This window comes from Podarcis filfolensis (genome assembly GCF_964270895.1).
Source record: "Podarcis filfolensis genome assembly, chromosome: 7".
In the NCBI taxonomy this organism is placed as follows: domain Eukaryota; kingdom Metazoa; phylum Chordata; class Lepidosauria; order Squamata; family Lacertidae; genus Podarcis; species Podarcis filfolensis.
The window spans coordinates 46,256,552-46,280,207 of record NC_139603.1 but is presented as its reverse complement, the minus strand read 5'-3'; the positions used below and the strand labels follow the sequence as shown (position 1 = coordinate 46,280,207).

Genomic DNA, 23,656 nt, shown 5'->3' with positions numbered 1-23,656 from the left:
TCAATAAAAAATCATATTCACAGCGGTCAGAGGCTGCTCTTTCAATCACCAGTTGTTCTGTCCCTTCAGGTTCCAAATAGGTCAAACAAACACTTGGTGAATCAGCCTAAGGCACATGTGCAAACTGTCCTTGATATGGTATTTTAAAATGTCATTATCTGTCCTCTTAGAAAACTCCTATTTCAATGGGGATTGTGCTGGGAAAGGTCTCAAAGACTGTACACTCTGGTCCAACTGGAGTCCCACTAAAATGCCCTAAATGGGAAAAAAACAACAACAACACACACACACACACACACACACACACACACAGCCACCTCCATTTCTTGTTGGTTTCATATACAAGTGGTGGCCATTTCCGTTCCTGCCTCCTGCCAACCCAACCCATTCTCCCCTTCCCATCCCCGTTCCGCCTTTGCTTTAACCTCATTTTGCCTTCTTCCAGGTCCAAAAGGAACCACACACTGCAGATCTCATGTCAATTGGACACACCTAAAATGGTCAACGCCTGTATTATTTTCAATATATTGTTCAAGCCACCAACTTGTATATGGCAGAGCTACAATCTCAGAAATAACTCAGCTTATTTTCTTTACTGGGTTGGCTTCCTTTAAGCCTCACTGACACCTGTACATTCAAAACTAGTATCGCATCTGACAGCAAAAGGGTTGCATTTTCCTACCTGTTTAGATCATATTGCACATTTTGGGTTAGGTCTACGTTGAGTAGTATAAAGTCATGTATGTGGCGCCTGGAGAAAGGAGCTTTGGGAGCTCTGAAATTCAGTTTGCTGTTCCATTTCTGAATGCCCAGTATTGCATAATGGACAATTTTTGGTGTGGCTTCAATGTGCTGTAGAACGCTCTTCAGAGACACATTTTTACTCGTTGATCCTTGATCCATGGGCTGACTATGAAACGCAAAATATTTTTTATTGTACTGCATCACAACTCCACTCAGAGGAACAAGTTATGACCAAGCAATCTGACTCTACTGCAGCTTTGTACCTCACAGGGTTGTTTGGAAATTATTGTGCTTGCTTTAAGAGATACTAGGCTGCATGGAGTGATCAGTCTTATCATACTCTTTGTCTCTTTTTCATGTTGCTCATCTTTCAAAAAACTATGTCTAGAACGTAGAAATACTAGATATATTAGAAGTACAAAGCAGTGTTCCAAATCAAATCAGCAAGAAACACACATTCTACCCAGTTACACATGTGAGAAGGGGCAGCTTAGCCATGCTGCTGCTGGTCTTATCTCAACATCACCCAACACTGCTGCCCCGTCAAAGCATGGATAATGTGTGAAGGGGCTAATAGTGTAGTGATCCAAGATTCTGCTATAGTTCCTAGTCTCTAATTTTGAGACACTGACTTACCTGAACTGTTCCTGGATGACATGGCTGTTCCATAAGACACAAGAGTCATCCATAACCACAATGAATGGCCAGACACACTGACGCTTGACTCCTAGTTCCTCTAAGCGATTTCTCTCCAGCTCCAAGTTATGGTAAGAAAGCTCTTTAATAAGGAATCTGGCAGCACCTGAAAACATGTAGCATAGAACTTTACCATTTTGGGGGAAACAGAGACCTCTAAATTCCACATAACAGTTGGAAGTTTGTGAAAATAGACAGGATGGAGAATGGCTTTTATGAACGCTAAGGGGTAGGAATCAAGTGGAATTATGTTGTATGAAATGGTCCAAAGACAGACTTTGAAGCTAGGACTAATTGGAAACTGGCCGACTGTCCAATGAGTGTTGGCTGCAGTCAATCATGTCTTCTAAGGTCAAAGAACCACCATATGGCATGGCATTGAAGAGGAAGTCACCATGCTAGGTCCACTGAATTCTAAAGCACTGCCAAAGCTTTAGCTATGCTAATATATTTAAACAGTATTCAAATCTCTGAAAATATTCAGTGAAGCTGAATTATGGGATCTTATTCTTTATGCAGTCATGAATGAAACTGGGAGGCCCCAAGATGAACCTAGAAGAGTGGCCGGATTTTACTTCCAGATTTCTGGAATAAGCATTCTGCACAATTTCAGTTCTCCTAATGAAGCTCACAAGCTGAGCTTTAGTCAGTCACTATCTCTCAGCCTAAACTACCTCACAGAATTGTTGTGGGGATAAAATGGAGAAGCTCGGGGGCGGGGGGAGGAGAAGTACTGTATGTATGCTACCATTATCTGTCTGGAGGAAATGCAGGAAATGTAACCAACAAACAAAAATATTACCAAAACTTCCTAAGTTCCAAAATTCCCCCCACATTTTGCTAACTGCCAACACCAAACACCCAATGTGAGCAAGACCATCTTAGATGTGTCCATTAACATACCATACAAAACAGTACATGTAAGTGAAATTGTAGTGGAAATCAAAGAGAATAAAGGGAGGGAGGGAGAGAAAGTGCCTGCATGTGCATAGATAAGAGAAGAATTATAAACAACAAAGAAATCTCTTCACTACTTACACATTTAATGCTAACTGGATACTGCTCCCTATAATTATGTTTCCATGTCATTAACTGGTATGTTTCGAATCAAAAAGTTAGGACTATATAAATGCTTACCAACTCCAGCATTGTTGAACATTCCTGGCAAAACCAGCATGATGTGGTTGGGCCAATATTTGCGGTAAAGTGGCATTTCATATTCCTTCACCACAAGCAGATGGAGGTGGCTGATACCTTCCATAGCATGATATAGATTCAAGAGACCATGCTCATGGCGTCCACTTGAAGGAGTGAAAATAGGACTCTTTACTGCATTCAGGTTCTGTTAGCAGCACAAGAGAAAAGAAGAGTTCATATATGTTGGGCACAACACATCTCTCTTTGTTTCTGAGGTGATATACCCAACTTTCTTGTAGGGAGAACATGCACACTGGTAGACCAAACTTTGTCAATCATAGGGTTCTTCATATTTCTCACTTGACTCATCCTTTTCCTACAGAAATTAATTACTCCAACTGACTTCTATAGGAAACATTGATGGGTCTGCTAAGGCTGGGTAAAAAAAATTAGCCCGTTCCCTAAACTCTGCAGGCCACAACATAACAGAGAGAAAGTTGTTTTGCTCTCACTTCGTGCTTTCAGTTAAAACAAAGTAGCTTGCTTCAATGACAACTAAAGAGAACCACAGCATTCTGTAAAGGAATGGCAATCAATAACATTTGGGGCATGTGTGTGTGTGTTAAAATAGTCTGTCATACTGATAGGCCTTTGCTAACATTAATCATTGTTTTGACTTGCAGCTGACATATTACGTCAAAAAGAAGTGCTTCTTTACAAAGCCCAGTGTTGAACTATGGAAGATGTAATGGTGGCTTTAAAAGGGGATTAGACAAATTGATGGAGATTAAGGCTGTCAATGACTACTAGTTATGATGAGCATGTTCTACCACCAGTCAGGGGCAGCATGCCTCTGACTGCTAGTCACTGGGGAATAACAGCAGGAGAGAGCTATTGCCCTCATATCCTGCTTATGGGTTTCCCACAGGCATCTAGTTGGGCACTGTGGGAAACACATGCTGGACTAGGTAAGGTTCTCAGTGCTCCAAACCACAGTTTGGAAGCTTAGAAACATGTGCTGGGCTTGCAAGCTCCCTTATCTGTCCTCTTTATCCCTTCTAGACATGGGCCTCCTCATCCCTTTCCTGGTTTGCATCCTCTAGTTTCTCACAATGAGATCCAGATTAGACAAGCTATGCTTAGAGCTAACTGGAATTACGTCCATACCTTGATGATGAAATGTATAGTTTAAAGCGGCTTTGGGGTCAATTTTGTTTACTATTAACCAGAATTTTCCTAATTTGGATGTCACAACAAACTATGGTCATGCAAACTAGGAAATGAAATGGAATCCATGCATGAGAGATTGTAAGAGAATGTTCATGAGCTAAGAGCATATTCCTAATCTTCCAAAGCGCAGTTTGGGGCATTGGGAATGTGGCATATGAATTCATCCATGAAGCCAAAGATTGTTAATATATATATATATATATATATATATATATATATATATATATATATATATATATATATAATATAAAATTCATGACATAACAACAAGCAGAAGATCAGCAAGCTTCTAACAATATGCAGCAAGAGTGAGGGGTGTGGATTCACTTGAGCACCTCTTGTAGCTTCCTTGGGTTGTGGTAACTCTACTGATGTGAAGACCTAGTCATCCATGGCCCATAGTAACTCAAGGCTTACTTTATGGCCAGAGATGCTTGTGATGGTTAATTCCTGAGGGGGAGGAGCAATGTAGAGGGGAACTAACTTCAGACTCTAGATCAGTTTCTCAGAGCTGAGCTATACTGAAATATTATGCTACAACAGGGTGTGTTTTACATAGCTAAGACAGATTTCACCCACCTTATCAGATACAAGAGGAAGCCGCATGCTTTCCAAATGCTTGCCCTGCTTGCTGAAGACAAAATAGCTCTCTTTGGATTTGGGAATGATAAAATGAAGCTGGATCTCTTCTCCTAACATTGAGGATGAGAATGTAAATGCATGTAGGGTGGAGTCAGACATCTGCATGCAAGGAAGAGAAAGAAATTGTAACCTACTAGAGAGGCCACATGCCAATGCATTTCAACAAGTGTGGGCAACACAGTTGGATAAATCTTGCACAGAAAATAATCTACTAAGTCTAGGAACACAGCTACAGTGGCTCAGTCTTCTACAGTTTTATTATTTGCAAGGTTACAGTATAGGGCATTTGTCATTCTCACTTCTTACATCAGGCTGCTTTAAAACTCCTGTTGTTTAGTACAAGTTGGTTACTCTACACATTGTTGCATAGTAATGGAAAAAGAGAAGCACCACCACATTTTCTGAACTGAAGAAGGTTTTTTGTGCGAACGTTGCAGAGCAGATGGGCAAGAAAGCCAATGGACAAGGTACACCTTACACCTCTTGCACTGCATGTGTGTGGTTATGTGTGCGATGGCAGAATAATACATCTTACAGCTGAACAGATGGATCGGGTCCCAGAACACAATTCAGCAAACCTGCATGCCCTTTAAAGATCTACAATGTTATGTTGATTTTAAACCATTATGCATCATAGCTTCTCATAAAAAATTCCACAATTTGGGATTTGGTAAAGCATTAAGGCATTTCTGCTAGATCAGATCTCTTTATCTTGCCCTCTGAACTCTCCCAAAGCTACCCTCCTGAGTCACACCCCTCTTTAGTCTTGCTGGAATGTGCCTGATAATGCTTCTTGCTTACCTGGATGGAGGACAGAGGCAGAAGGTTGAGTGTGATGGAATGTCAAGGGTGCTTCCCAGCCAGAGGAATGTACATGGCAGATAGTTAACTCTTTAGTGTCCAAGATAACACATATAGTCGCTCCTAAAGTTCTAGACCCCCCCCCCCAATGTAGCATCTGGGCAGCAATTCCCAGGTCTGTGCTCTATGGAGCAGTTGCAGCAACAGGGGACCACTCCCCCTCGACCAGTTTATGTCCCTCCCCCTGATGGGCTGCGTGCATGCAGGCTGAAACATTGCCTGCATGGCAATGTCCTCTGCTCATCCCTTTTCAATCCCTTCCTGTTTCTGGGAGACAGTGGTGCAGAAAAGGGTGGGGAAGCACCTGGCCCTTCACTTGCCTGACCTGCCTCTTTCTCCTCTTCTTCCAACCCAACCTGTGCTCCACCTTCCAGCTCTGGAGCTTCCCCTACCTCTGACCCTTGCCTTGTGGCTGGAACAGTTCCCCACAAATCACTGACTCCCTCTTCCGAGTCATACTCCAGCCCTCCTTCAGCCCTGGTGCACACTCGTCCGCGTTCTGCCAGTCCCTGACACAGAACTAGCCTACCAGAAGAAGGAAAAATCCACATTTATTGTGCTGCCTACATTTGCCTATGGTTCTGCCCACCCCTGGAGCATGTGGCCCTTGGGAGGCTGCCTTAGAATAGGGTGTGGACCTCAGGCTGCAAAAAGGTTCCCCACCCCTTGTACTAGAAGCATTCTTGTCTTCTACTCTGAAAGAGTGATCTGGAGCAAGGATTGGCAGAAGGTAGATCAGAAGGTCCACCAGCAGATCTCTGGGTGCTTTTCAGCAGATCTGTAGAGGTTTCTAACTTGTTCCCAAGATAAAATGAGCGATTGTTAATGTGGTTGTGTGACTTGAAGCCCAGGTCTAAATGGAAGCCCTGCGTACCGGAGCTGAAGGGTTTATGTCCATATATTGATGGCACTGTTCACAGTGATGGAAAGTATTGTAAGCTGCATACTTTGTCAACATCATAGACACAGTAGCCCGCTTTCTGTGTTCCTCAGCTTTGGTTTCTTTGCTTGGTTCTGTGGACGGAGACAGTGAAGGAACAAAGGCAATTCCTGCTAGTTATTTAAATGTTCACAACAGAACTGAAAGATCAATTGCTTTCTAAAATGTTTCAAATGGCTAGGAAGAAGAAAGCAGCAAAATCAGTTTTCACTTGCCTTGTTTTATTCTTTGTAGCTGGTTTGTATATACCAGACTCATGAGGAAATATTTAGGATCATGCACACTGAGGTCAAAAGGCATTTTGCTGATTATTTCAACATCAGGCCACTGATCATTGCTAGGCTGGACAATTTCTTTGTCCTCTGTATGACCTGAAAAAGGAATCTTATGAATACTGATACCAAACAAAATATTATTATTTATACAGTACTTTCCCACTACCTAAGTTCTCCAGGCACATCAACATACATTTCAGTATGCTGCTGTCACAACTGCTCTGACAACAACTCACAACTCGCTCCCATTTTTACAGATGAAGGTCTGGTGCTGAGAGGTTGCATGCACATTCCATCTTTAAAGCACATTCAAAGCACATTCTTTCCCTCACAGAGTTATAATCCCCAGCACCCTAAACAAACTAGATAGTAGCTTCCTAGGAATTAAACAAGGCCAAGATGTTAGAATAGTTTAAAACCCCCAGAGCTTGGGCAGTTCAATTTAGCAACTTTGAAAGCTAGGCAATTGTGTCGAAAATATTCTTTATAGTTACATTATGTACATTATTTATGATGATCAAGGAGAATGTTGGACAAGAATGCAAGTCTAACAAACTCACCCCTTACATAAGAAATTATAATTGGACCTTAGTACTTACTAGTATTAATATCTTCCTCATCATACACATCCACTTCCAACAACCTGATCAGCATGCGAAAGAGAATTCGTAGGAACTGCAAGTAAGAACCAGTTTTCCCAACCTAAACAAAGAGGGGAGGGAACTCTCAGAAAAATGTATAATCGGAGAAGTATTTTTGTCTGCTATGAACTTTCATTTGAAGATCTGCTAAAGTGGCCCAGCATGGCCCAACAACCATCACCAGTCACTATGCAGTTTAAGTCCCCGTTTTTGTATTTGTCCTTTTGCAGAGAGAGCATTATGTGATCCTATGTCACATAATGCAACATCATCTTATTGTGATCAAAGGGAAAAGAATTAGAATTAGATAGATATCTAATTCAAGAAGGCTGCCCTTCTGCAGCAACGCTGATACAGCAATACTGTGATACAATATTGGCCCAGTTCACAGTAAACCAGTTGGTGGCTTACCATAAAGGAAGCTTACTGGGCTTTTTCGTCTCGCTATCACCTGCTTGAGGAGGAAACAAGCCATGATGCTTGAGGCTTAGCATTACATTTGAACCAGGAATCATAGTTTGTTTCACTCCAACAAACCACTGTAAGTAAATCTAGAGCAAACCTTTGCTACAATGATCACACTAGTAGTTACTTTGCTCAGTAGCAAAGTAAGGTCATGTGCTACTGATATTAAGTCAACCCACAGATTTGCTCTCACTTTCCAAAGTGTTCTATGCAGTGGTTTGCAGGATTATGCAAACACAGGAATAAGGAAGCATGGAAGAAAAACAGTTGACTTCTCTCACTGGCACGCTTGTGTGTATCCTAACATGCCTTTCTATACCCTAAAGCCCAGCCCTTCTGAGCTGCTAAAACATTTTGACCCACCCCTAATGACCCTGAAATTTGAGAGCTGCCACAACAGTCCCAAAGAGGACATTACCTGCGGAGGTCCCGTTAGAAGCAGCCGCCGTGGGTGAAAGTTCCTGCCGCCGGTGGTATCCCCGTGATTATTGTAGTCCACATGGTGCTGTCGAGCTGCAGTCCACTGTCTGTAGTACAAAGACTGCTCTTCACTGGCCATATCCTTGTGTATCAAAGGCCTCAGAGAGCTCACCCAAGACACATCGGCATGAGGCAAGAGAGAAGAGGAGAAGGGATGCTGCCCACTCTTCTGGGCACCAAGAAGGCAGTAGGCGGCTTTGGATAAGATCACAGTCCGGGGCAAGGACACCCGCAAAGCCTTGCCTTCTTTCACAGACTGGCCTGGCCACCGGAATGACTGGCTGACGGAGGAGGTTGCTGCTGACAGTTTAGAAGTGGTGCTGCTTGCTACCTGGTTGCCAAGAGAGTCACATTCTTGTTTCAAGGTCTCCCCGGCAGCAAATCCTTCATCAACTGAACTCTGGGCCACATTCTGGAAGTTCAGGGGTGGCGGCAGCTTCTGAGACTTGTCCGTAGCACTGGAGGAGCTCACACCATTTTCTGCTATAGAACCTGAAAGAAAGAAAGAAACTGAAAAACACTCAGTAAGCTAAAGTATGTCACACACGTTTTCTGCTTACAAGATTTATACAGTCACACCTCTGTTTACAGATGCTTCAGGTTGCGTTTTTTCAGGTTATGGACCAGCCAAAACCCGGAAGTACCAGAACGGGTTACTTCCAGGTTTCGGGGGTCGTGCATGCGCAGAAGCGCCGAATCGCAACCCGCGCGTGCACAGACGCACCGCTGCGGATGGCGAACGTGCATCCCCCACGGATCACGTTCGCAACCCGAGCGTCCACTGTACTGTAAATGACTTCATTCTGTTTATGGACACCACAAAAAGGCAGGAGATGAAATGGTTGGTGAGTTAGTGAATTAGATCTAACCAGCCAGATCTTCTTCTGCTACAAATCTGAGAATTCTCATTTAAAAGTCTGATGACTGGCTGAAGTGTTAACAGGTGTGGCTGGCCCTGTCACTGTATTCCTGACTGTCTTGACACAGGCAACAACCTACAGGGTCTAAGACGGGCCAACTCTGACAGATGAGCAGGACTGACTGATGGCACTTGGGAAGCCTTGAGGCAACATACACTTTTTTTGCCCATGTTGTCTGATTTAAAACCACACAGGTAAAAATGGGCCACCTGGCGTTACTATGCCCCATCCACCTATCAAACTCATCCCTCAAACTCATGGAGATTAGAATCCAAGCATGCTGGCTGGCTGTAGCTCCCTACCCCTGTGCTAAACCATGGTTTGGCGATATGTCCGAAGTATCTTTAATCTGCTCCTGATTATGATTAAAGGGATAGCCCACATTTGTCATTAACTGATCATAGTTAAAGGGTTCAAATGTCTCCATGACAGGAAGGAGCATCCTACCACGCACAGCTTCTCCTGTTTTTATATAGCACTATGATGGGAAAAGCCATTACATCAATCCTGGTACAACTGCACTGACTGCCAATTTGTTTCAAGTCCAAACTGGTTTTGACCTATAAAGCCTTAAGCGGTTCAGGAACACAATGCCTCAAGGACCACCTCTCTCCATATGAACCTAACCAGACTCTGCGATCATCATCTGAGGCCCTTCTTTGTGTGCCTCCTCCACCAGAGGTCCATGACATGAGAATGGGCCTTTTCTGCAGTGGCTCCCCGCCTGTGGAATACTCTCTCCAGGATGGTTTGGCTGGTGCCTTCATTAAATACCTTTCAGAAGCAAGCACACATGTTCCTCTTCAACCAGGCCTTGGGCTAATTAACATCCTATGCCCTTTTAAATATGTTTGCAGAAGGGGTTGGGGAGAAGGGGGTTATTATTTTGTGTTGTTTTGTTTCTTCTTGTTTTTATTATGTAGTTTGTGTTTTTAGCTTGTATTTTTAATGTTGTGAACCCCCCTGAGCTCTACAGATGAATGGTGGTATACAAATCAAATCAATCAATAAATAAAAGTCTGATTTTACATCACTTCCTTTCCACTTCCCCTCTATACCATCTTCCCCTTGTCCTCCTTCCCACTCTGAGATCTATGCCTCATTCCCATTCTTCTATTTTCTCTTATAAAAACTGAAATTGCTTCTTACATTCCTGCTTGCTTAACTGCTGACTATTCAGCACCTCCACAAAGTCCAATGTCTAAGAAAAAGGACACTCATTCCCAAGCAAGGACCGTATGGAATGGTAAATACACAGCCAACCTGAAGTTCCAGTCACAGCACTGCTGTTACTCTGAGGTCTCTCCAAGTCAATCAGCAGCTCATCCGTATCATTCTCACTGACACTGGCCTTCTCCTGCTCCTTTTCACTAAGGTCTAGAGCTACAATGGGTCCTCGGATTGCTTCCTTTGAAACATAGCAGCATGCCAGGCCCACTTCTTGTTCTAAGGCAGTGCGAGTTAAATAGCTTGAGTCAATCAGCCGAAGATCACAATATTTCAGGGATCTGGAAAATCAATATATAAGGATTTAACAAGGGGTGCATTATTGCATCATCATCATCATCATTATTATTATTTCAATAAAACATTTTGGGCTGCGGTTTAAGCAATACGCATGCACTCTGAAGCGCATCAATAACCTGTACTGGAAAAAAGGAGATGCAGTTTTTAGTTCACAAGAAACATACTGCTTTCTCAAGTTACACTAGAAAGCAGATGACTGGAATGCGGGAACGAGGGAATCCATAGAACTATGGGATAGAGCCTTCATTTGATCTTTTATTTTTGGAAAAAGCTGCTGTTTCAGTCTTTTACTTTCTGATTTGACACAGCAAAATGTTTCCCCCTTTCTTGGTACCAACCCCCCTGGCCTCAAGAGAGCCAGTGTGGTGTAGTGGTTAAGAGCAGTAGACTTGTAATCTGGTGAACCGGGTTCGCGTCTCGACTCCTCCACATGCAGCTGCTGGGTGACCTTGGGCCAGTCACACTTCTCTGAAGTCTCTCAGCCTCACTCACCTCACAGAGTGTTTGTTGTGGGGGAGGAAGGGAAAGGAGAATATTAACCGCTTTGAGACTCCTTTAGGTAGTGATAAAGCGGGATATCAAATCCAAACTCCTCCTCTTCTTCAAGGCCCCAGTGTTGGCCTGAGGAGGACTCCAATTCAGATGGCACCCCAATAGCCCCACTTGAGGAAGAGCCCTTAGCACCCTCCTTCTACACTGCCCCAGCTTGAGGATGTGGCTCTTCCATAATTCCCAGAGTCTGAGAATGATTCCGTTGCAGCTTCTCATGCTCCACAACCACACAAATCGGAATGTAAAAGACCAAAACAGCAGCTTTTTCAAATATAAAAGTATGCAATCATAGTAATCAAACCCTCATATCAAAAGTAGAAAACCAAACTTAATTAACAGGAGCAGAACAACGGTTTGCAAAAATTCAACATAAAGCTTTGGGTACAGAGTCAAAACCTTCATATACATTATAGTCTGTGTTTAAAAGCCTGACTGTGTCTATCCATGTATCCTGTGGCCTGCAGAAGAAGTAGCAATGAATAGTGGAGCCTCAGCCAGGCCAGGTGAATCAGGACCCTGGTCTTTTCCCAGGCTGAGAGTTATCTAAAGCCTTAAGGCTAGCATGCTCCTGTTGAATTTTTTAAAACCGTTGTTCTGCTCCTGTTAATCAAGTGTGATTTTCTACTTTTGATATCAGTGTTTTATTACCATGATTGCATACTGCCCTTATAACTCTGCTGAAAAGCAGAATAAATGCTTTTAAATAAAATAATTGTGAAACCACTGAAATGAATAAGCAAATAAATAAATGAAATATTCATTTCAGTCAAGAGCATGTATTTTCACAATGAGGTTGTGCATTTTACAATGAGGGTGTGCGAGAGACTAAAAAAGTGTTACCTTTGCAGATAATCACGTAAAATAAGTGCTTAGAAGTTATGCATATATCTTAAGATGCTTTTGAAATAACATTTGCACTGTAGAATTCGGAGCATACCTGGGAAACGTTTCCCCTAGCGGATCCTTGCCAGTTAAAACAACAATGCAAGGCAGACCTTCTAAATCCTGGTAAGTATGAGGAAGCCAATCCTCCCGCTCATCTCCTCTCCAGGCCTGTGAGAAAAGAACAAGAAGAAAGCTTGGGATCCATTGCATACGTATCCAAATTAAGTCATTCTCTGAGGCTAGCTGAATGCTGACGGGTTTGTTGCATCTCTCTGAAGGACACCAGACTTGCAAAGCTCATTTTTTCTGGGATGACAGCAAGCCAGATTGGACTGTGGCTCTGTGGTGTGTGTTAACCCTTTGCTGCAGTCCCAGCTGGAATGGGGGAGGGAGGAAGCTGTGTGTGCTATTCATTTTGTGAATAGCTGGCATGGGTGAGGAGCAACTCCTTTTTTAAAAAAATTATTCATTTTTATCTTTAACAATTATCATCACAAATAAATCATAATCATGTATACACAGGATTCTCTGAATAACTAGACTTCCCTCCACCCCTCCATGGTTTCCATCATTATTCTTTTCCAACTGCACCTTATAATGTTCACCATACTTTCTTACTACAGTGGTACCTTGGTTCTCGAACTTAATCCTTTCCAGGAGTCCGTTTGACTCCCGAAACTGTTCAAAAACCAAGGCGCAGCTTCCGAATGGCTGCAGGAGCTTCCTGCACTCAAGCGGAAGCCCCGCCGGACATTTGGCTTCCGAAAAACGCTCACAAACTGGAACACTTACTTCCGGGTTTGTGGCGTTCGGGAGCTGATATGTTCGAGAGCTAATCCGTTTGAGTACCGAGGTACCACTGCCTATGAATTAAGGAGTAGACCACTTTCTTTCCTAGCAATTCAATGTGTTTGAAGCTGTATTGTGCTTCGTTACCTGTTCCAAATAACTGGGCAAGTTTTATTTGATATTTTGCTGCAAGAATGTACATTTTTATTTTTGAAATTTCCTGATTAAAACAATCCATATCTGCAATCCGTATGCATTTCCTCCTTCTCTGCTTGCTGAAGTATACGTGGCTTTGGAACTGTACAGTATTTTCAAGGAAATAACAAAATGCAGGACTCTCTCTGTCACATACTCTGTCCCAAGACACACCCCTCACCATCCCTAATTTATACCCTTGAGTGGTTTTGCCTGGCTGGAATGTGTCCTTGAATTCTGATAATGCTTCTTACTTGCCGGGATAGAGGGTAGAGTAGGATGAGGGATGTATGCTTGTGAAGGAAACAGGCTACTCTGCAAAGGTAAAATTCAATTCACTTTTACTCCAGGCCCTGCCTGCATATGGTCTCAAGAAGGTTTCTCCAGAAGGTGGCCCTCAAGCTGGAAAAAAAGCTTCCCTTTACCTACTATAATGGCTAACATTTGCAGCTAAAGAATCTAACCATGACCATCTGAATGAAGAGGAGAAGTTGGGGCCAAACTAGGCTTTATTTCACCCAGTTTGGCACCCCCACAACATGCATTTGTGTACACAGAGAGAGAGAGAGAGGGGGGGGGGGGCTTGGAGCCCCAATGGTGACCAGCTGGAGCATTGACCTGGGGCAAAAAAACCTGGCAAGCCCCCCAACCCACCCCGTAGCTACGGCTCTGAGAAGAACATATACTTTCAAATAAGAAGCAGAAACACAGCACAAACCAACAACACCCAGTGGTCATTAAAAATGAGGTGGAGTCTCTTTTAAGGGTGTTTATCTTAAGAAAAGCTGTCTTGAACATGTGTGCACAGTAAGGAAGAAACTTTCCACAACAGCTTCCCCTCTACTATTTGCTGCTCTCTATCCGATGTTTTTTACCTCTGCCTCCCTCATACATATTCTGCACACGAATATTTTCGTTCGACGCAAAAGAATAGGTCAGAAATTAAAATACTTCAGTGGTTAAGTGAGTCAATATGGGGCTCGGCTTTTTGGTAGTTTCCACTGTGAAAAGGCCTATGACTAATTCCTTTCTCTGACCTGGGGCAGAAGCCATTTCTTCTATTAGAGATCTACTTCCTTTCTCCACACAATTCAGCCTCTGGTGCTATGCATAACTGGAAATAATATAGTTATGCGCAGCACATAACTGGAAATAATACAAATTGGGCCGTGCCCACTGGGGGAACTCACAAAGCTCCCTGCTCAAGAGCACATCACAAGCTTCTATTATTCTGCTCCATTGGCTGTGCTCAGATGTATGAACTAAAATACAGTGGTACCTCGGGTTTCAAACTTAATTCATTCCAGAGGTCCATTCTTAACTCAAAACAGTTCTTAACATGAGGTACCACTTTCGCTAATGGGGCCTCCCACTGCTGCCGCTGCCGCTGCCTCCGCTGTGCAATTTCTGTTCTCATCCTGAGGTAAAGTTCTTAACCAGAGGTACTCCTTCCGGGTTAGCGGAGTCTGTAAGCCGAAGTGTTTGTAACCCGAAGCGTTTGTAACCCAAGGTACCACTGTATAATCATCCTGAAGGGCATGTATGTAACAGCAGGTTATCTGTCTCAAGTGCAGGCTGATGCATCACTTGAGACTGAAATGAGAGGAAAAGACATGAATAGGAGTTTTGGCTGCCAAATCGCAGACTACATTATCTTCAAACTGGCTTCTTCCCTAGTGATAAATTGATAATCCATCCACTCTTTGTACCTCATTACTTGCAAACACAGCATTTTGTTCTTCAGTGTTTTAAACACTGAATTATTTTGTTTTTAACAGAAAAAAGTAAGTTGCATAATGCTACTTGTTATGAACAGAAAGCTGCATGATGCATCCTGTTCTACTAAGAGTTTGATCCAATGAATGTCTACAAAAAGCCATTACAGCACCAGCACTCGTACCAATGCAAGCTAGTTAGCAGTCCAGGTTGCACATAGCACTAAGCTAAGTGATGACATAGCACGAACGAGCAGGCTCCCAGTACTGCAGTCACTGCCTTTCTCTCCAGACTTCGTTGCTACTGCTCTATTATTATTTATTGACTTTATATACCACCCTATACCCGGAGGTCTCAGCAGTTCACAGAATAAAATCAAAATAATAAAAACCACATAATACATAATCAAAGTAAAAACAACAACCCAATAACCCCCCTCCAAAAACCCCCACATTTTAAAAGGGCATAGGATGTCATTCAAATCAACCAAAGGCCTGTTTAAAATGGAATGTGTTTGCCTGGCGCCTAAAGGTGCAAAATGAAGGTGTGGTTTTACCACTGCCTCCTTCCAACAGACATAACACTAAGCCAAACTATGGTTTAGCCCTCAGTAGCACAGCAGCCGTAATCGTCAGTCCAGGAACCTACACATATGCTCATTTGCACTCAGCGACTAACCGGCTCAGGTGCCCGGTGTGGCGTGTGCGTCCTGCAGCCAGGGGTGGGGCGCGCTGCGTGGAGCCTCTCCACCACCTCCCACTCAGCTGTAGGGCGGCTGAGGGAGAGGCGGTGGGCAGACACAAGCCCCACGTTGCCATTTTAGGCAGCGCGGCGCCTGCAGCGCCCAAGCCACCACGTCACTCCCAGGAGAGTGTGTGACGCGCAGTGCCAGCTGTGTTTTGTTACGTTTGTTGACTGAACTAAAAAGTTTCGTGAGCCCAATTTTATTATTATTTTTTAAAAGTCATATTTTTATCATTTTGTCACCCCCCCCCCTCAGTGATGCCACCCAGGGCGGCCCACACACACCTTCCTCTGCCACTGTTTGCACTAAGCCAGACATAGGCAAACTCAGCCCTCCAGATTTTTGGGATTACAACTCCCATGATCCCTAGCCCAGTGGTCAGGGTCGAGGTTGCCTATGCCTGCACTAAGCCATGGTTTGGCTTAATGTTATGTGCAAATAGGGTCAGTATCCTATTCCCAATACTGTGCCCTATCTGTACAATGGGTCTTCATGTTTGTAAGTTAACATTAGATTTTGTGTCTGCAACTGTGCAAGAGTACACAGCAGGGGAAGATCCTTGACTCTGTCCCTATTTGTTGACTCTTGTCCACCATATCCCCTTTCTCCCCATGTTACTTCTCCCAAGACTTTCCATGGTCTCCTTTGCTAGCACAGTTGCACTGGTCTCATTTTGCAAAATCCTGAATGTTTTGATGTCTCAGCAAGTCCATGTATGACATGATAGCTCAAAACACCTGCAACTATGTATTTTTTTTCTTTGCGACTGTATGAAATCATTCACCAATGACTTTCACATGAGTTCAATGGTAACGGGTCTGTTTTTGCTTACTCAGAACATTGTAAAGTACGGTACAGTAAGGCAGTATCTGAATGAGTGAGTCCAGTCAAAAGTAGCTTATTACATTGTCTCTTCTCCATGGGAAATTTAAACACACATCAACAAATGACCATGAGTACACTTACTGCATGCAAACCTGTAAGTTCTATGTAATATGTAACAAAAAAGCAAACAAGCCACCTAAGCTAACCTTTAATCGCTTCACAAAGTGCTTGGCAACAGTAAGTTCTGAAGCTGGGTTCCCCAAGATGATCTCAAACCGATACTGCAGGCCTAGTTTATCTCGAGCTTCTTGCAGCCTCTCTTTTGCCAGCATTGCCAGCTGCACAGAGGGAATCCTGATGACAAGCATGTGGCCACGGCCATTCTTATCCTTGCCGGGTGCAGTGATGATGTCATCCATTATGCTGAGAGTCTCAGGTGTGCTGTGGTCCCTGAGGGAGGCCATGGTGGTGAGGGCCATCAATGCTTCCAAATACTGCTGAATAAGCAGATAGCAGCGAATCACCATGCTGTGCAGCCTGGGGTACCTTGAAAAGAGCACAGCTTAGTTTTAATTAGTCAAGTTAATATGTGCTGGTCTGATGTTGGGTCCAAACATCAGACAAAAGAAGAGGCATAGCCTGGGACTCTTAAACGTATTCTCATTTTAATTATATGATTAATCGTATAAGCGCTGTGTTTGCATACATTTCTATACTGCTAGCAGAATTATAGACAGACCCTAAACATCACAGTCTAATCCAATCCAATCCAATTCAGAGGTTATGTCCCACTATGTTCAGTGGAGATTATTCCATAGCATGTATCTGAAGGAGTGTCTCCACCCTCATCGTTTTACCTGGACACTGAGGTCCAGCACCGAGGGCCTTCTGGCAGTTCCCTCACTGCGAGAAGCCAAGTTCCAGGGAACCAGGCAGAGGGCCTTCTCGGTAGTGGCACCCACCTGTGGAACGCCCTCCCACCAGACGTCAAAGAGAATAACAACTACCAGACTTTTAGAAGACATCTGAAGGCAGCCCTGTTTAGGGAAGCTTTTAATGTTTGATGCATTACTGTATTTTAATATTTTGCTGGAACCCTCCCAGAATGGCTGGGGAAGCCCAGCCAGATGGGCGGGGTATAAATAATAAATTATTATTATTATTATTAAGGACTGAATATCCTTTCCTGCTCACTGCTCATTAGGATGGGGAATTAGACATTCCTCTTTCTAGACAGGCATACTCATGGACTTAGCTAAATACTATTCCAAAAGCATTTACCTCTCTAACAGTGTATTCACCATTTTTTCAAAGGTTTCATCACATCTCAGAAGAGGGCTTGTGATTCCCCACTGCAGAGATTTGCTGTATTCATTCAAGCCAAAATACAGCTTCTCATCTTGGCTCAGTTCCTCCTGCTCCAAACAGAGATAAGTAATGTGCAAGTAATGTGATTCTTAAGAGTGTATACTTGTCCTATATACAAAACGTGTTTTTCGCTTCCCCTTGAAAATTATCATTATGTTCATACATCTTATAAATGGCCTTTTCCCTTCATAAACAAGGTATGAAATAACATTTGTTCAATACAGCCACAGCCATATTGCCCACAGATTCTGTAGCTGAATGAAGAACTATAATAGTCCCAAATAATGGATTATATAGATCTCAACATCAGTTAGTTTATCCTAAAATCCCTTTATGAGGGAATTAGTTTAATGTAGGGCTGTCTTCAAAGACAGACCCAAAGCTCAAATGATTTCAGAATGCAGCAAGTAGACTGCTAACATGGACCAGGAGATGGTCTCACATCGCACCTCTTTTGTAACAGCTTCACTGGCTTCCTGTTTGTTTTCTGGGTCAATTCAAAGTGCTGGTGCTTACTTCTAAAGTCTTACACGGCTTAGGACACAGGTATCTGCTGGACCATCTTCTCCTCTTACAAGTCACCTGAAATCTAGCTCTGAGGCTCTTTTCTGGGGGCTCCCAACATCACCAGTAAGGCAGGTGGCAACCAGGGAGAGAGCTTTTTTGGAAATGGCACCCTATCTGTGAAGTGAGGCTTTCCCAGTGAGGATTGCTGCTCCCCACTTCATTATCATTTTTGGTGCAAGGCAAATACCTTTCTCTTTCCTCCCCCCTCCCCTGGCTTTTAAACACTGCTAACATTTAAAGTTGTTAATTCATTTAAGTTGCTGTGAGCTCTTACTGGCTGGAGGTGGAGTTTTTTTCATCCTACGTATAAAAAAAACCAATTTATTATTATTCTAATGCAAATATTTAAGTGTCTTATGAATGGTGATATGTTTTGTACTATGATTAAATGCTTAATTCTAGTAGCTGTAGTTTATTTGTTCGGAGATGCCCTATTCCCCTTCCAGTGTGGTTTAAGAATCTCCTCACAGGGCACTCAGAATTGTAACTCTGTAAGTAGAATAGGGGACTCCTAACAATTCTCAGCACCTTTAATAAACTACAGTTCCCAAAACAGCCATGACTGTTTGAAGTGGTATCTTAGCACTTTAAATGTAAGGTGTGAATGTGGCCAAAGCTGGGAAGGAGGGAAACACCTTTGGCAGCTAGCAGTACTGTACTGGAAGAGAATGTCACTGGTGACCAGAGCCATTAGAAGGGGCTAATCCAGTTGGTGTTTTGAGAGTTCTTGGGTAAAATCAAGGGGGTCCTGTGAGGTGGCCACAGAGGCTGTGGACAACAAAGCATAGAAAGCCAGATGAAGCGTCAAATAATTTGTTGGAGGTGGAGTCAAGCAGAGGACAGCTTAAAGGGGAAAGACAGAAGAGGAGGCATAACTGAAGAGACAGAGACTGCCAGAAGCTGAGGAGTCTGGTAAGCAGCTGAGTGTGAGAGGCTGAAGAAAGTTTAAAATGGGAAGGACCAGAAGTGCAATAAGGGGTGGAAGGTTCCAGAGGAGTTGTGCTTAAGAAAGTAGAGAGACTTCAACAAGCAAGCAGCTGGAAAACTAAAGCCAGTCTTCAGGGTGGTGGTCCTGACCAAAGTGAAAGATTCTCTTCAGAAAGAAGTCTGCAATGTGGCTGAAGATCGATCAAGTCCATGAGAAGCAAAGCGAGGGCTGGGCCAGAGAGAAGACTTCAGTCCAGAAACCAACTGTATTCTGTGAGTACTAGCTGGGGTAAAGAGACAGAGGAATTAGGCCCTTAATTTAAATAGGGCAGTGGTGGGGTGTTTTAGTTGTTCTATAATATTTGTATTTTTGAAGTCTTTTGTAAGCACTCTGTGGATGTCAATTGGCTGTTTAAAGATGGGCTATACATCACAGAAAATAAATGAAGTTGGCACCACTAACAACCAATTTCTGGGATTTACCAAAGCATACGAAGCAATTGGTAGGCGAGACAGCGACCAAGTTGAGCATTATATGAATCCTATCCCTTCTTAGATGCCATCAGAGCTTGACTTTAGACTTGATTAGATCAGCAGACGAAATCAATTCCCACTTTATGATAACAGCAGAGACAAAGACCAAAGATGCTCATAAAAGCACATAAAAGCTTCCTAAAAGCTATTATAACATTTAGACCTCTTACCATGTTGCCTAACTGTATCCAGTGTACCTCATTGGCAGAGCTGATTCTGGATTGCAGAGTTTGAAGAGCGTATGGGAAAGAACTCACTTGGAGGACAAGGAGGTTGAAAGCTTCAAGTACCTCTCTGCAATTTATCATTCTGTCAGCCAGTCCATGACTAGGCTCCCCATGGGATAGAGAACTTGAGATGGCACTAGGAAAAGCAACAAGACATTTCATTTTTAATGTCTGCTTCGTGTTCTGTAGATCAAAACAAAAACAAAAAGATTACAACAGGAGCTACAGAAGTCACTTAGGCCACAAAGAACCAGGAACTACTTAAACATGGGGTTGGTGTACAAATATTGGCTTAATGTCCACTACTCCACTCTACAAATTAAGGTTTCATGTAAATATTTGTGGTGCAGTGCCTGTTTATAAAATTACTAATTGGTGGTACCAGTTATATAAAAAGTGGTTTTGTGTTTTTCAGGAGGTTGGGGAAGAAAAGAAAAAGCTAGTAAGTTTGAAGCAGAGGTGAGCAGCATGCAGGCCCCAAAGTGGGGAATTTAAAGTGTGGGTCATGCCATATCATATGGCCTATTCTGAATCTCTGGTACCCATTGTCAGCATCCTAATGCTATGAACACCATGACTCTGCCCATTTTGCAAAATCTGGTCTTAAGGCAGTCAGTCGCAACAAGACATAGTACAGATAAGGGAAATGGTACCCCTGCCCGTACGGGCCAGTCGTGTCCGACTCTAGGGTTGTGTGCCCATCTCACTTAAGAGGCCGGGGGCCAGCGCTGTCCGGAGACACTTCCGGGTCACGTGGCCAGCGTGACGAAGCTGCTCTGGCGAGATAGTACAGATAGAACAGAGCATACCACTGTCACTGGGCAGGATTTTTGAAACCCATGGTGGTATAAATGAGGGAGCTGCTATGGAAGTGATCCAATGAACACAAGTGGCTGCCCAATTGCCATTTATCTACAATATTCCATAACACAAGCCTTTCACCATGTAGAGCCATAATCATTTTGGGTATTTTCCTGTGTCTTTAACAGCAGCATGTGGCAGGAAGGTGTCTGACAGATATGGTTCATTCTGTACTGCAGTGACGGGTGCACTTGTTTCAACTTACTAAAAACCTAAGAGCTCATACTTACACCTACAATTTGAATGAAAGCCTACAGTATAATATTAACTGTTAATATATGCTTTACTTTGAAGGAATTACCTTGTTAAATCCACATGGGCATTGTCATGCACCAGCACAAAAAGGGTATACGGATTCTGTTTTACCCGTCTCATGAAAACATCAAACTTAGTTTGAATATCATTGTCTAGCCGCACCACGTATTTTTCAGCTCGTTGGTAAGCTGCTCCAGTTTCTTCAAGTCCCAAGTCTACAAGAACACCTGGAGGAAGAAACGGCAGAGACGGGAACTTTGCTTTTGCCCAATAAACAAACAAGTAAGTTCTGGGGATGCCAAAAACAGGCTACAGAACAGATCAAATGCCAACTCAGCCATGAAACTCAACATATAGGAAAAACAATCTGTTAGTGTTCACATGCCATGCATGGTAAGCTAGGATTCCTGGTTTAGCCTGGGTTATTGTGACTAAGTAGCACACTGTCACACAGAGATAATTCTGTCCCTCCTTCAAACCTCCCTTCATGTGAGCAAGTAAAACAAATCAGGAAGCAACAATCAACTTGGCTTCCTGTGATGTGTCCTGGATTATTGCTCCCAAACCCAGATTTGTAATTCAAAATTTGTTTTATGATCCTGCCTTGTTTGGGAACATGATGCCAGAATGCTGGGTTTGCACATGGCGGGAAGCCAAGCCTAACTGCAGCTTCAGAACAAACTTTCTTCACTAACAATATTATCTATATATTAAATATGTGTAACTTCTGTCAAATGCCCTAGGCTGCATTTCAGTGCCAGATTTGTCCAATGTCACTGTGTGTATTTTGTAAAACTATGAATGTCAGAAATTATACAGTGCACAAAATTCAGAAACCTAAAAGTGTTTAGTTCATTTTTTTTAAAAAATCTAGTCTCTAGTTCCTAAAGGCTGACAAGGAAGACGAAATCTTAAATCCCAAAAGCAGAAGCAAAGAGACAAGCAAAGTTTCCATTGGGGCACTATATCAATTCCCTAAGAATCCATGTTCCAGCCAGTGAGTGATTAGGTGAAACAGAATTATGAAACAATAAGGAAATGCTTATCGAGATGCCTGATTTGCGTAAGATACATAAGACACGGACATAATCTTCTCTTTGATGCAGAATTCACAGGAGCACAGCTACAGATTACATCATGATCTTTTGTATTTTGGTTTTATTTCATTATGAATTCAGTCCAGACATATATAAAACGCTTTGTTGGATTCAATATGCTGCTTTTCTCCTTGCTTTCTTTTACCTGATTGTCGAATCCGTTGAATGGTCTGTTGGACCAGCACCTCTGAACGAGGGACTACAACAATGAAATCTACTTTGCTGAAGTGACCGAGATCCAGGCTTTGGTTGCCACTGTCTGCAATGGCGCATACCTGTGACAAGAGCTTTCTGGCAATTGTGAGTTGTGGTTGATAAATTTGGAATGTTTCAGTGTCCAAATCTAGGAGAAAAAAAGAACTATAATTTAGCTTCTGAGTGCCAGAAAATAGTCCAGAGATGCCCATTAATTATTTTCTGTTTCTGAAGCTAAACAGGCCTGGTCAGTACATGGAAGAGAGCTGAATGGAACTTAGTCTCAGGTGAAGTGTGTAGACCAGCAGTAGTGATTTGGATCTGGCAGGCAGGCCAGATCCTGGGTTCTGCTGCCCTCAGTAGACCACTTTGACAAATGGACGTGTCAGTCACCTGGCACTGCCAGGACATCAGGTGACTCAAAGGAAAATCCATGTTGAGTCAAGCATGGTTTGAAGTCACCACCCATAAGTCAGTAAGTGCTGACTTCAAGCTCCCTTTTCTGTGAATTTTGCTACACTATGAAATTCCCTATGGGGAAACTGACAGTAGAGCTGACTCAAGCAAGCTCTCAACTAATCAGGTGGGACAGCAAATCTGCCTTGCCATTGAACACTCTGGAGTGCACTTTAAGGTTCCTAATTGTGCACTGACAGCCTCACATATGATGTCAGATACATGACAGGTGGGGTTGGTGTACATGAAAAGGCCTTGCAGGTCAAACGGGGACCCACAAGCAGATGGCTTCTCATGCCTGGTAGATAAGCAATAGGCTAATTGCAGAAATCATTTTTTAAATTTTCTGGAAGGAGAAATTCCATTTCTGTGTAAGGACAAGTGTAGCAATATGGACCTTGTGACCCAGCACTTTTCAATCCAGAAACAGTAGATAAATAAATATTAAAAAATTAGTAATATTACATAGTGACTGTGACTTGTTTAAAAAGCAGCTTCATACAAGTGTTTGTAGCTGTTTTGGTTGCTAACACATAAAACTGCAGTAGATGTGGGCAGTTACACATTCTGAATCACTTTTTAAATACCCTTCGTGGACCCAAACCACACAGGAAAACTTTTTTAACACCCTTCTCACTTCATTCATACCACACTGGAAACACCTTTCTAAGATTATAATAGGTGGTTACCGTTATAGCATTTTGTTATCAGCAGCCTGCTATGAATTTATTTGCCATACTTGGGTTATTTCATTTTTTGGTGATCTTTGAAAGAGCTTACAGTTAACAGAAAATAGTTGTTAGCTTTACTCGCTAGGGCCCCAATAATGGGCAGAAGACCTGGTAGTTGTCTGGACCCTCTCAGCATTATTGAGCCCAGTCACACACACACACACACACACACA

The 23,656-nt window shown here is 42.9% G+C and overlaps 1 protein-coding gene across 20 annotated transcripts in view; it reads right to left on the bottom strand.

Annotated features, from left to right (window-relative positions):
• Positions 1 to 23,656, bottom strand: part of GREB1L (GREB1 like retinoic acid receptor coactivator) — a 158,040-nt gene that overhangs the window by 8,947 nt on the left and 125,437 nt on the right. For 11 of the 20 annotated variants that reach the window (XM_083622414.1, XM_083622404.1, XM_083622405.1 and 8 more), the window contains 15 exons: positions 22,247 to 22,444; positions 21,051 to 21,231; positions 19,832 to 20,024; positions 17,547 to 17,680; positions 16,472 to 16,811; positions 12,048 to 12,163; positions 10,295 to 10,539; positions 8,050 to 8,603; positions 7,125 to 7,227; positions 6,466 to 6,621; positions 6,185 to 6,324; positions 4,387 to 4,548; positions 2,578 to 2,782; positions 1,381 to 1,546; positions 683 to 910 (listed from right to left, as the gene is read on the bottom strand). In XM_083622414.1, the coding sequence (XP_083478540.1) occupies positions 683 to 910; positions 1,381 to 1,546; positions 2,578 to 2,782; positions 4,387 to 4,548; positions 6,185 to 6,324; positions 6,466 to 6,621; positions 7,125 to 7,227; positions 8,050 to 8,603; positions 10,295 to 10,539; positions 12,048 to 12,163; positions 16,472 to 16,811; positions 17,547 to 17,680; positions 19,832 to 20,024; positions 21,051 to 21,231; positions 22,247 to 22,444 (3,121 nt within the window). Of the gene's footprint in view, positions 1 to 682; positions 911 to 1,380; positions 1,547 to 2,577; positions 2,783 to 4,386; positions 4,549 to 6,184; positions 6,325 to 6,465; positions 6,622 to 7,124; positions 7,228 to 8,049; positions 8,604 to 10,294; positions 10,540 to 12,047; positions 12,164 to 16,471; positions 16,812 to 17,546; positions 17,684 to 19,831; positions 20,025 to 21,050; positions 21,232 to 22,246; positions 22,445 to 23,656 lie in introns of all 20 variants that reach the window. The other 9 variants (XM_083622412.1, XM_083622402.1, XM_083622403.1 and 6 more) reach the window with 1 other exon arrangement.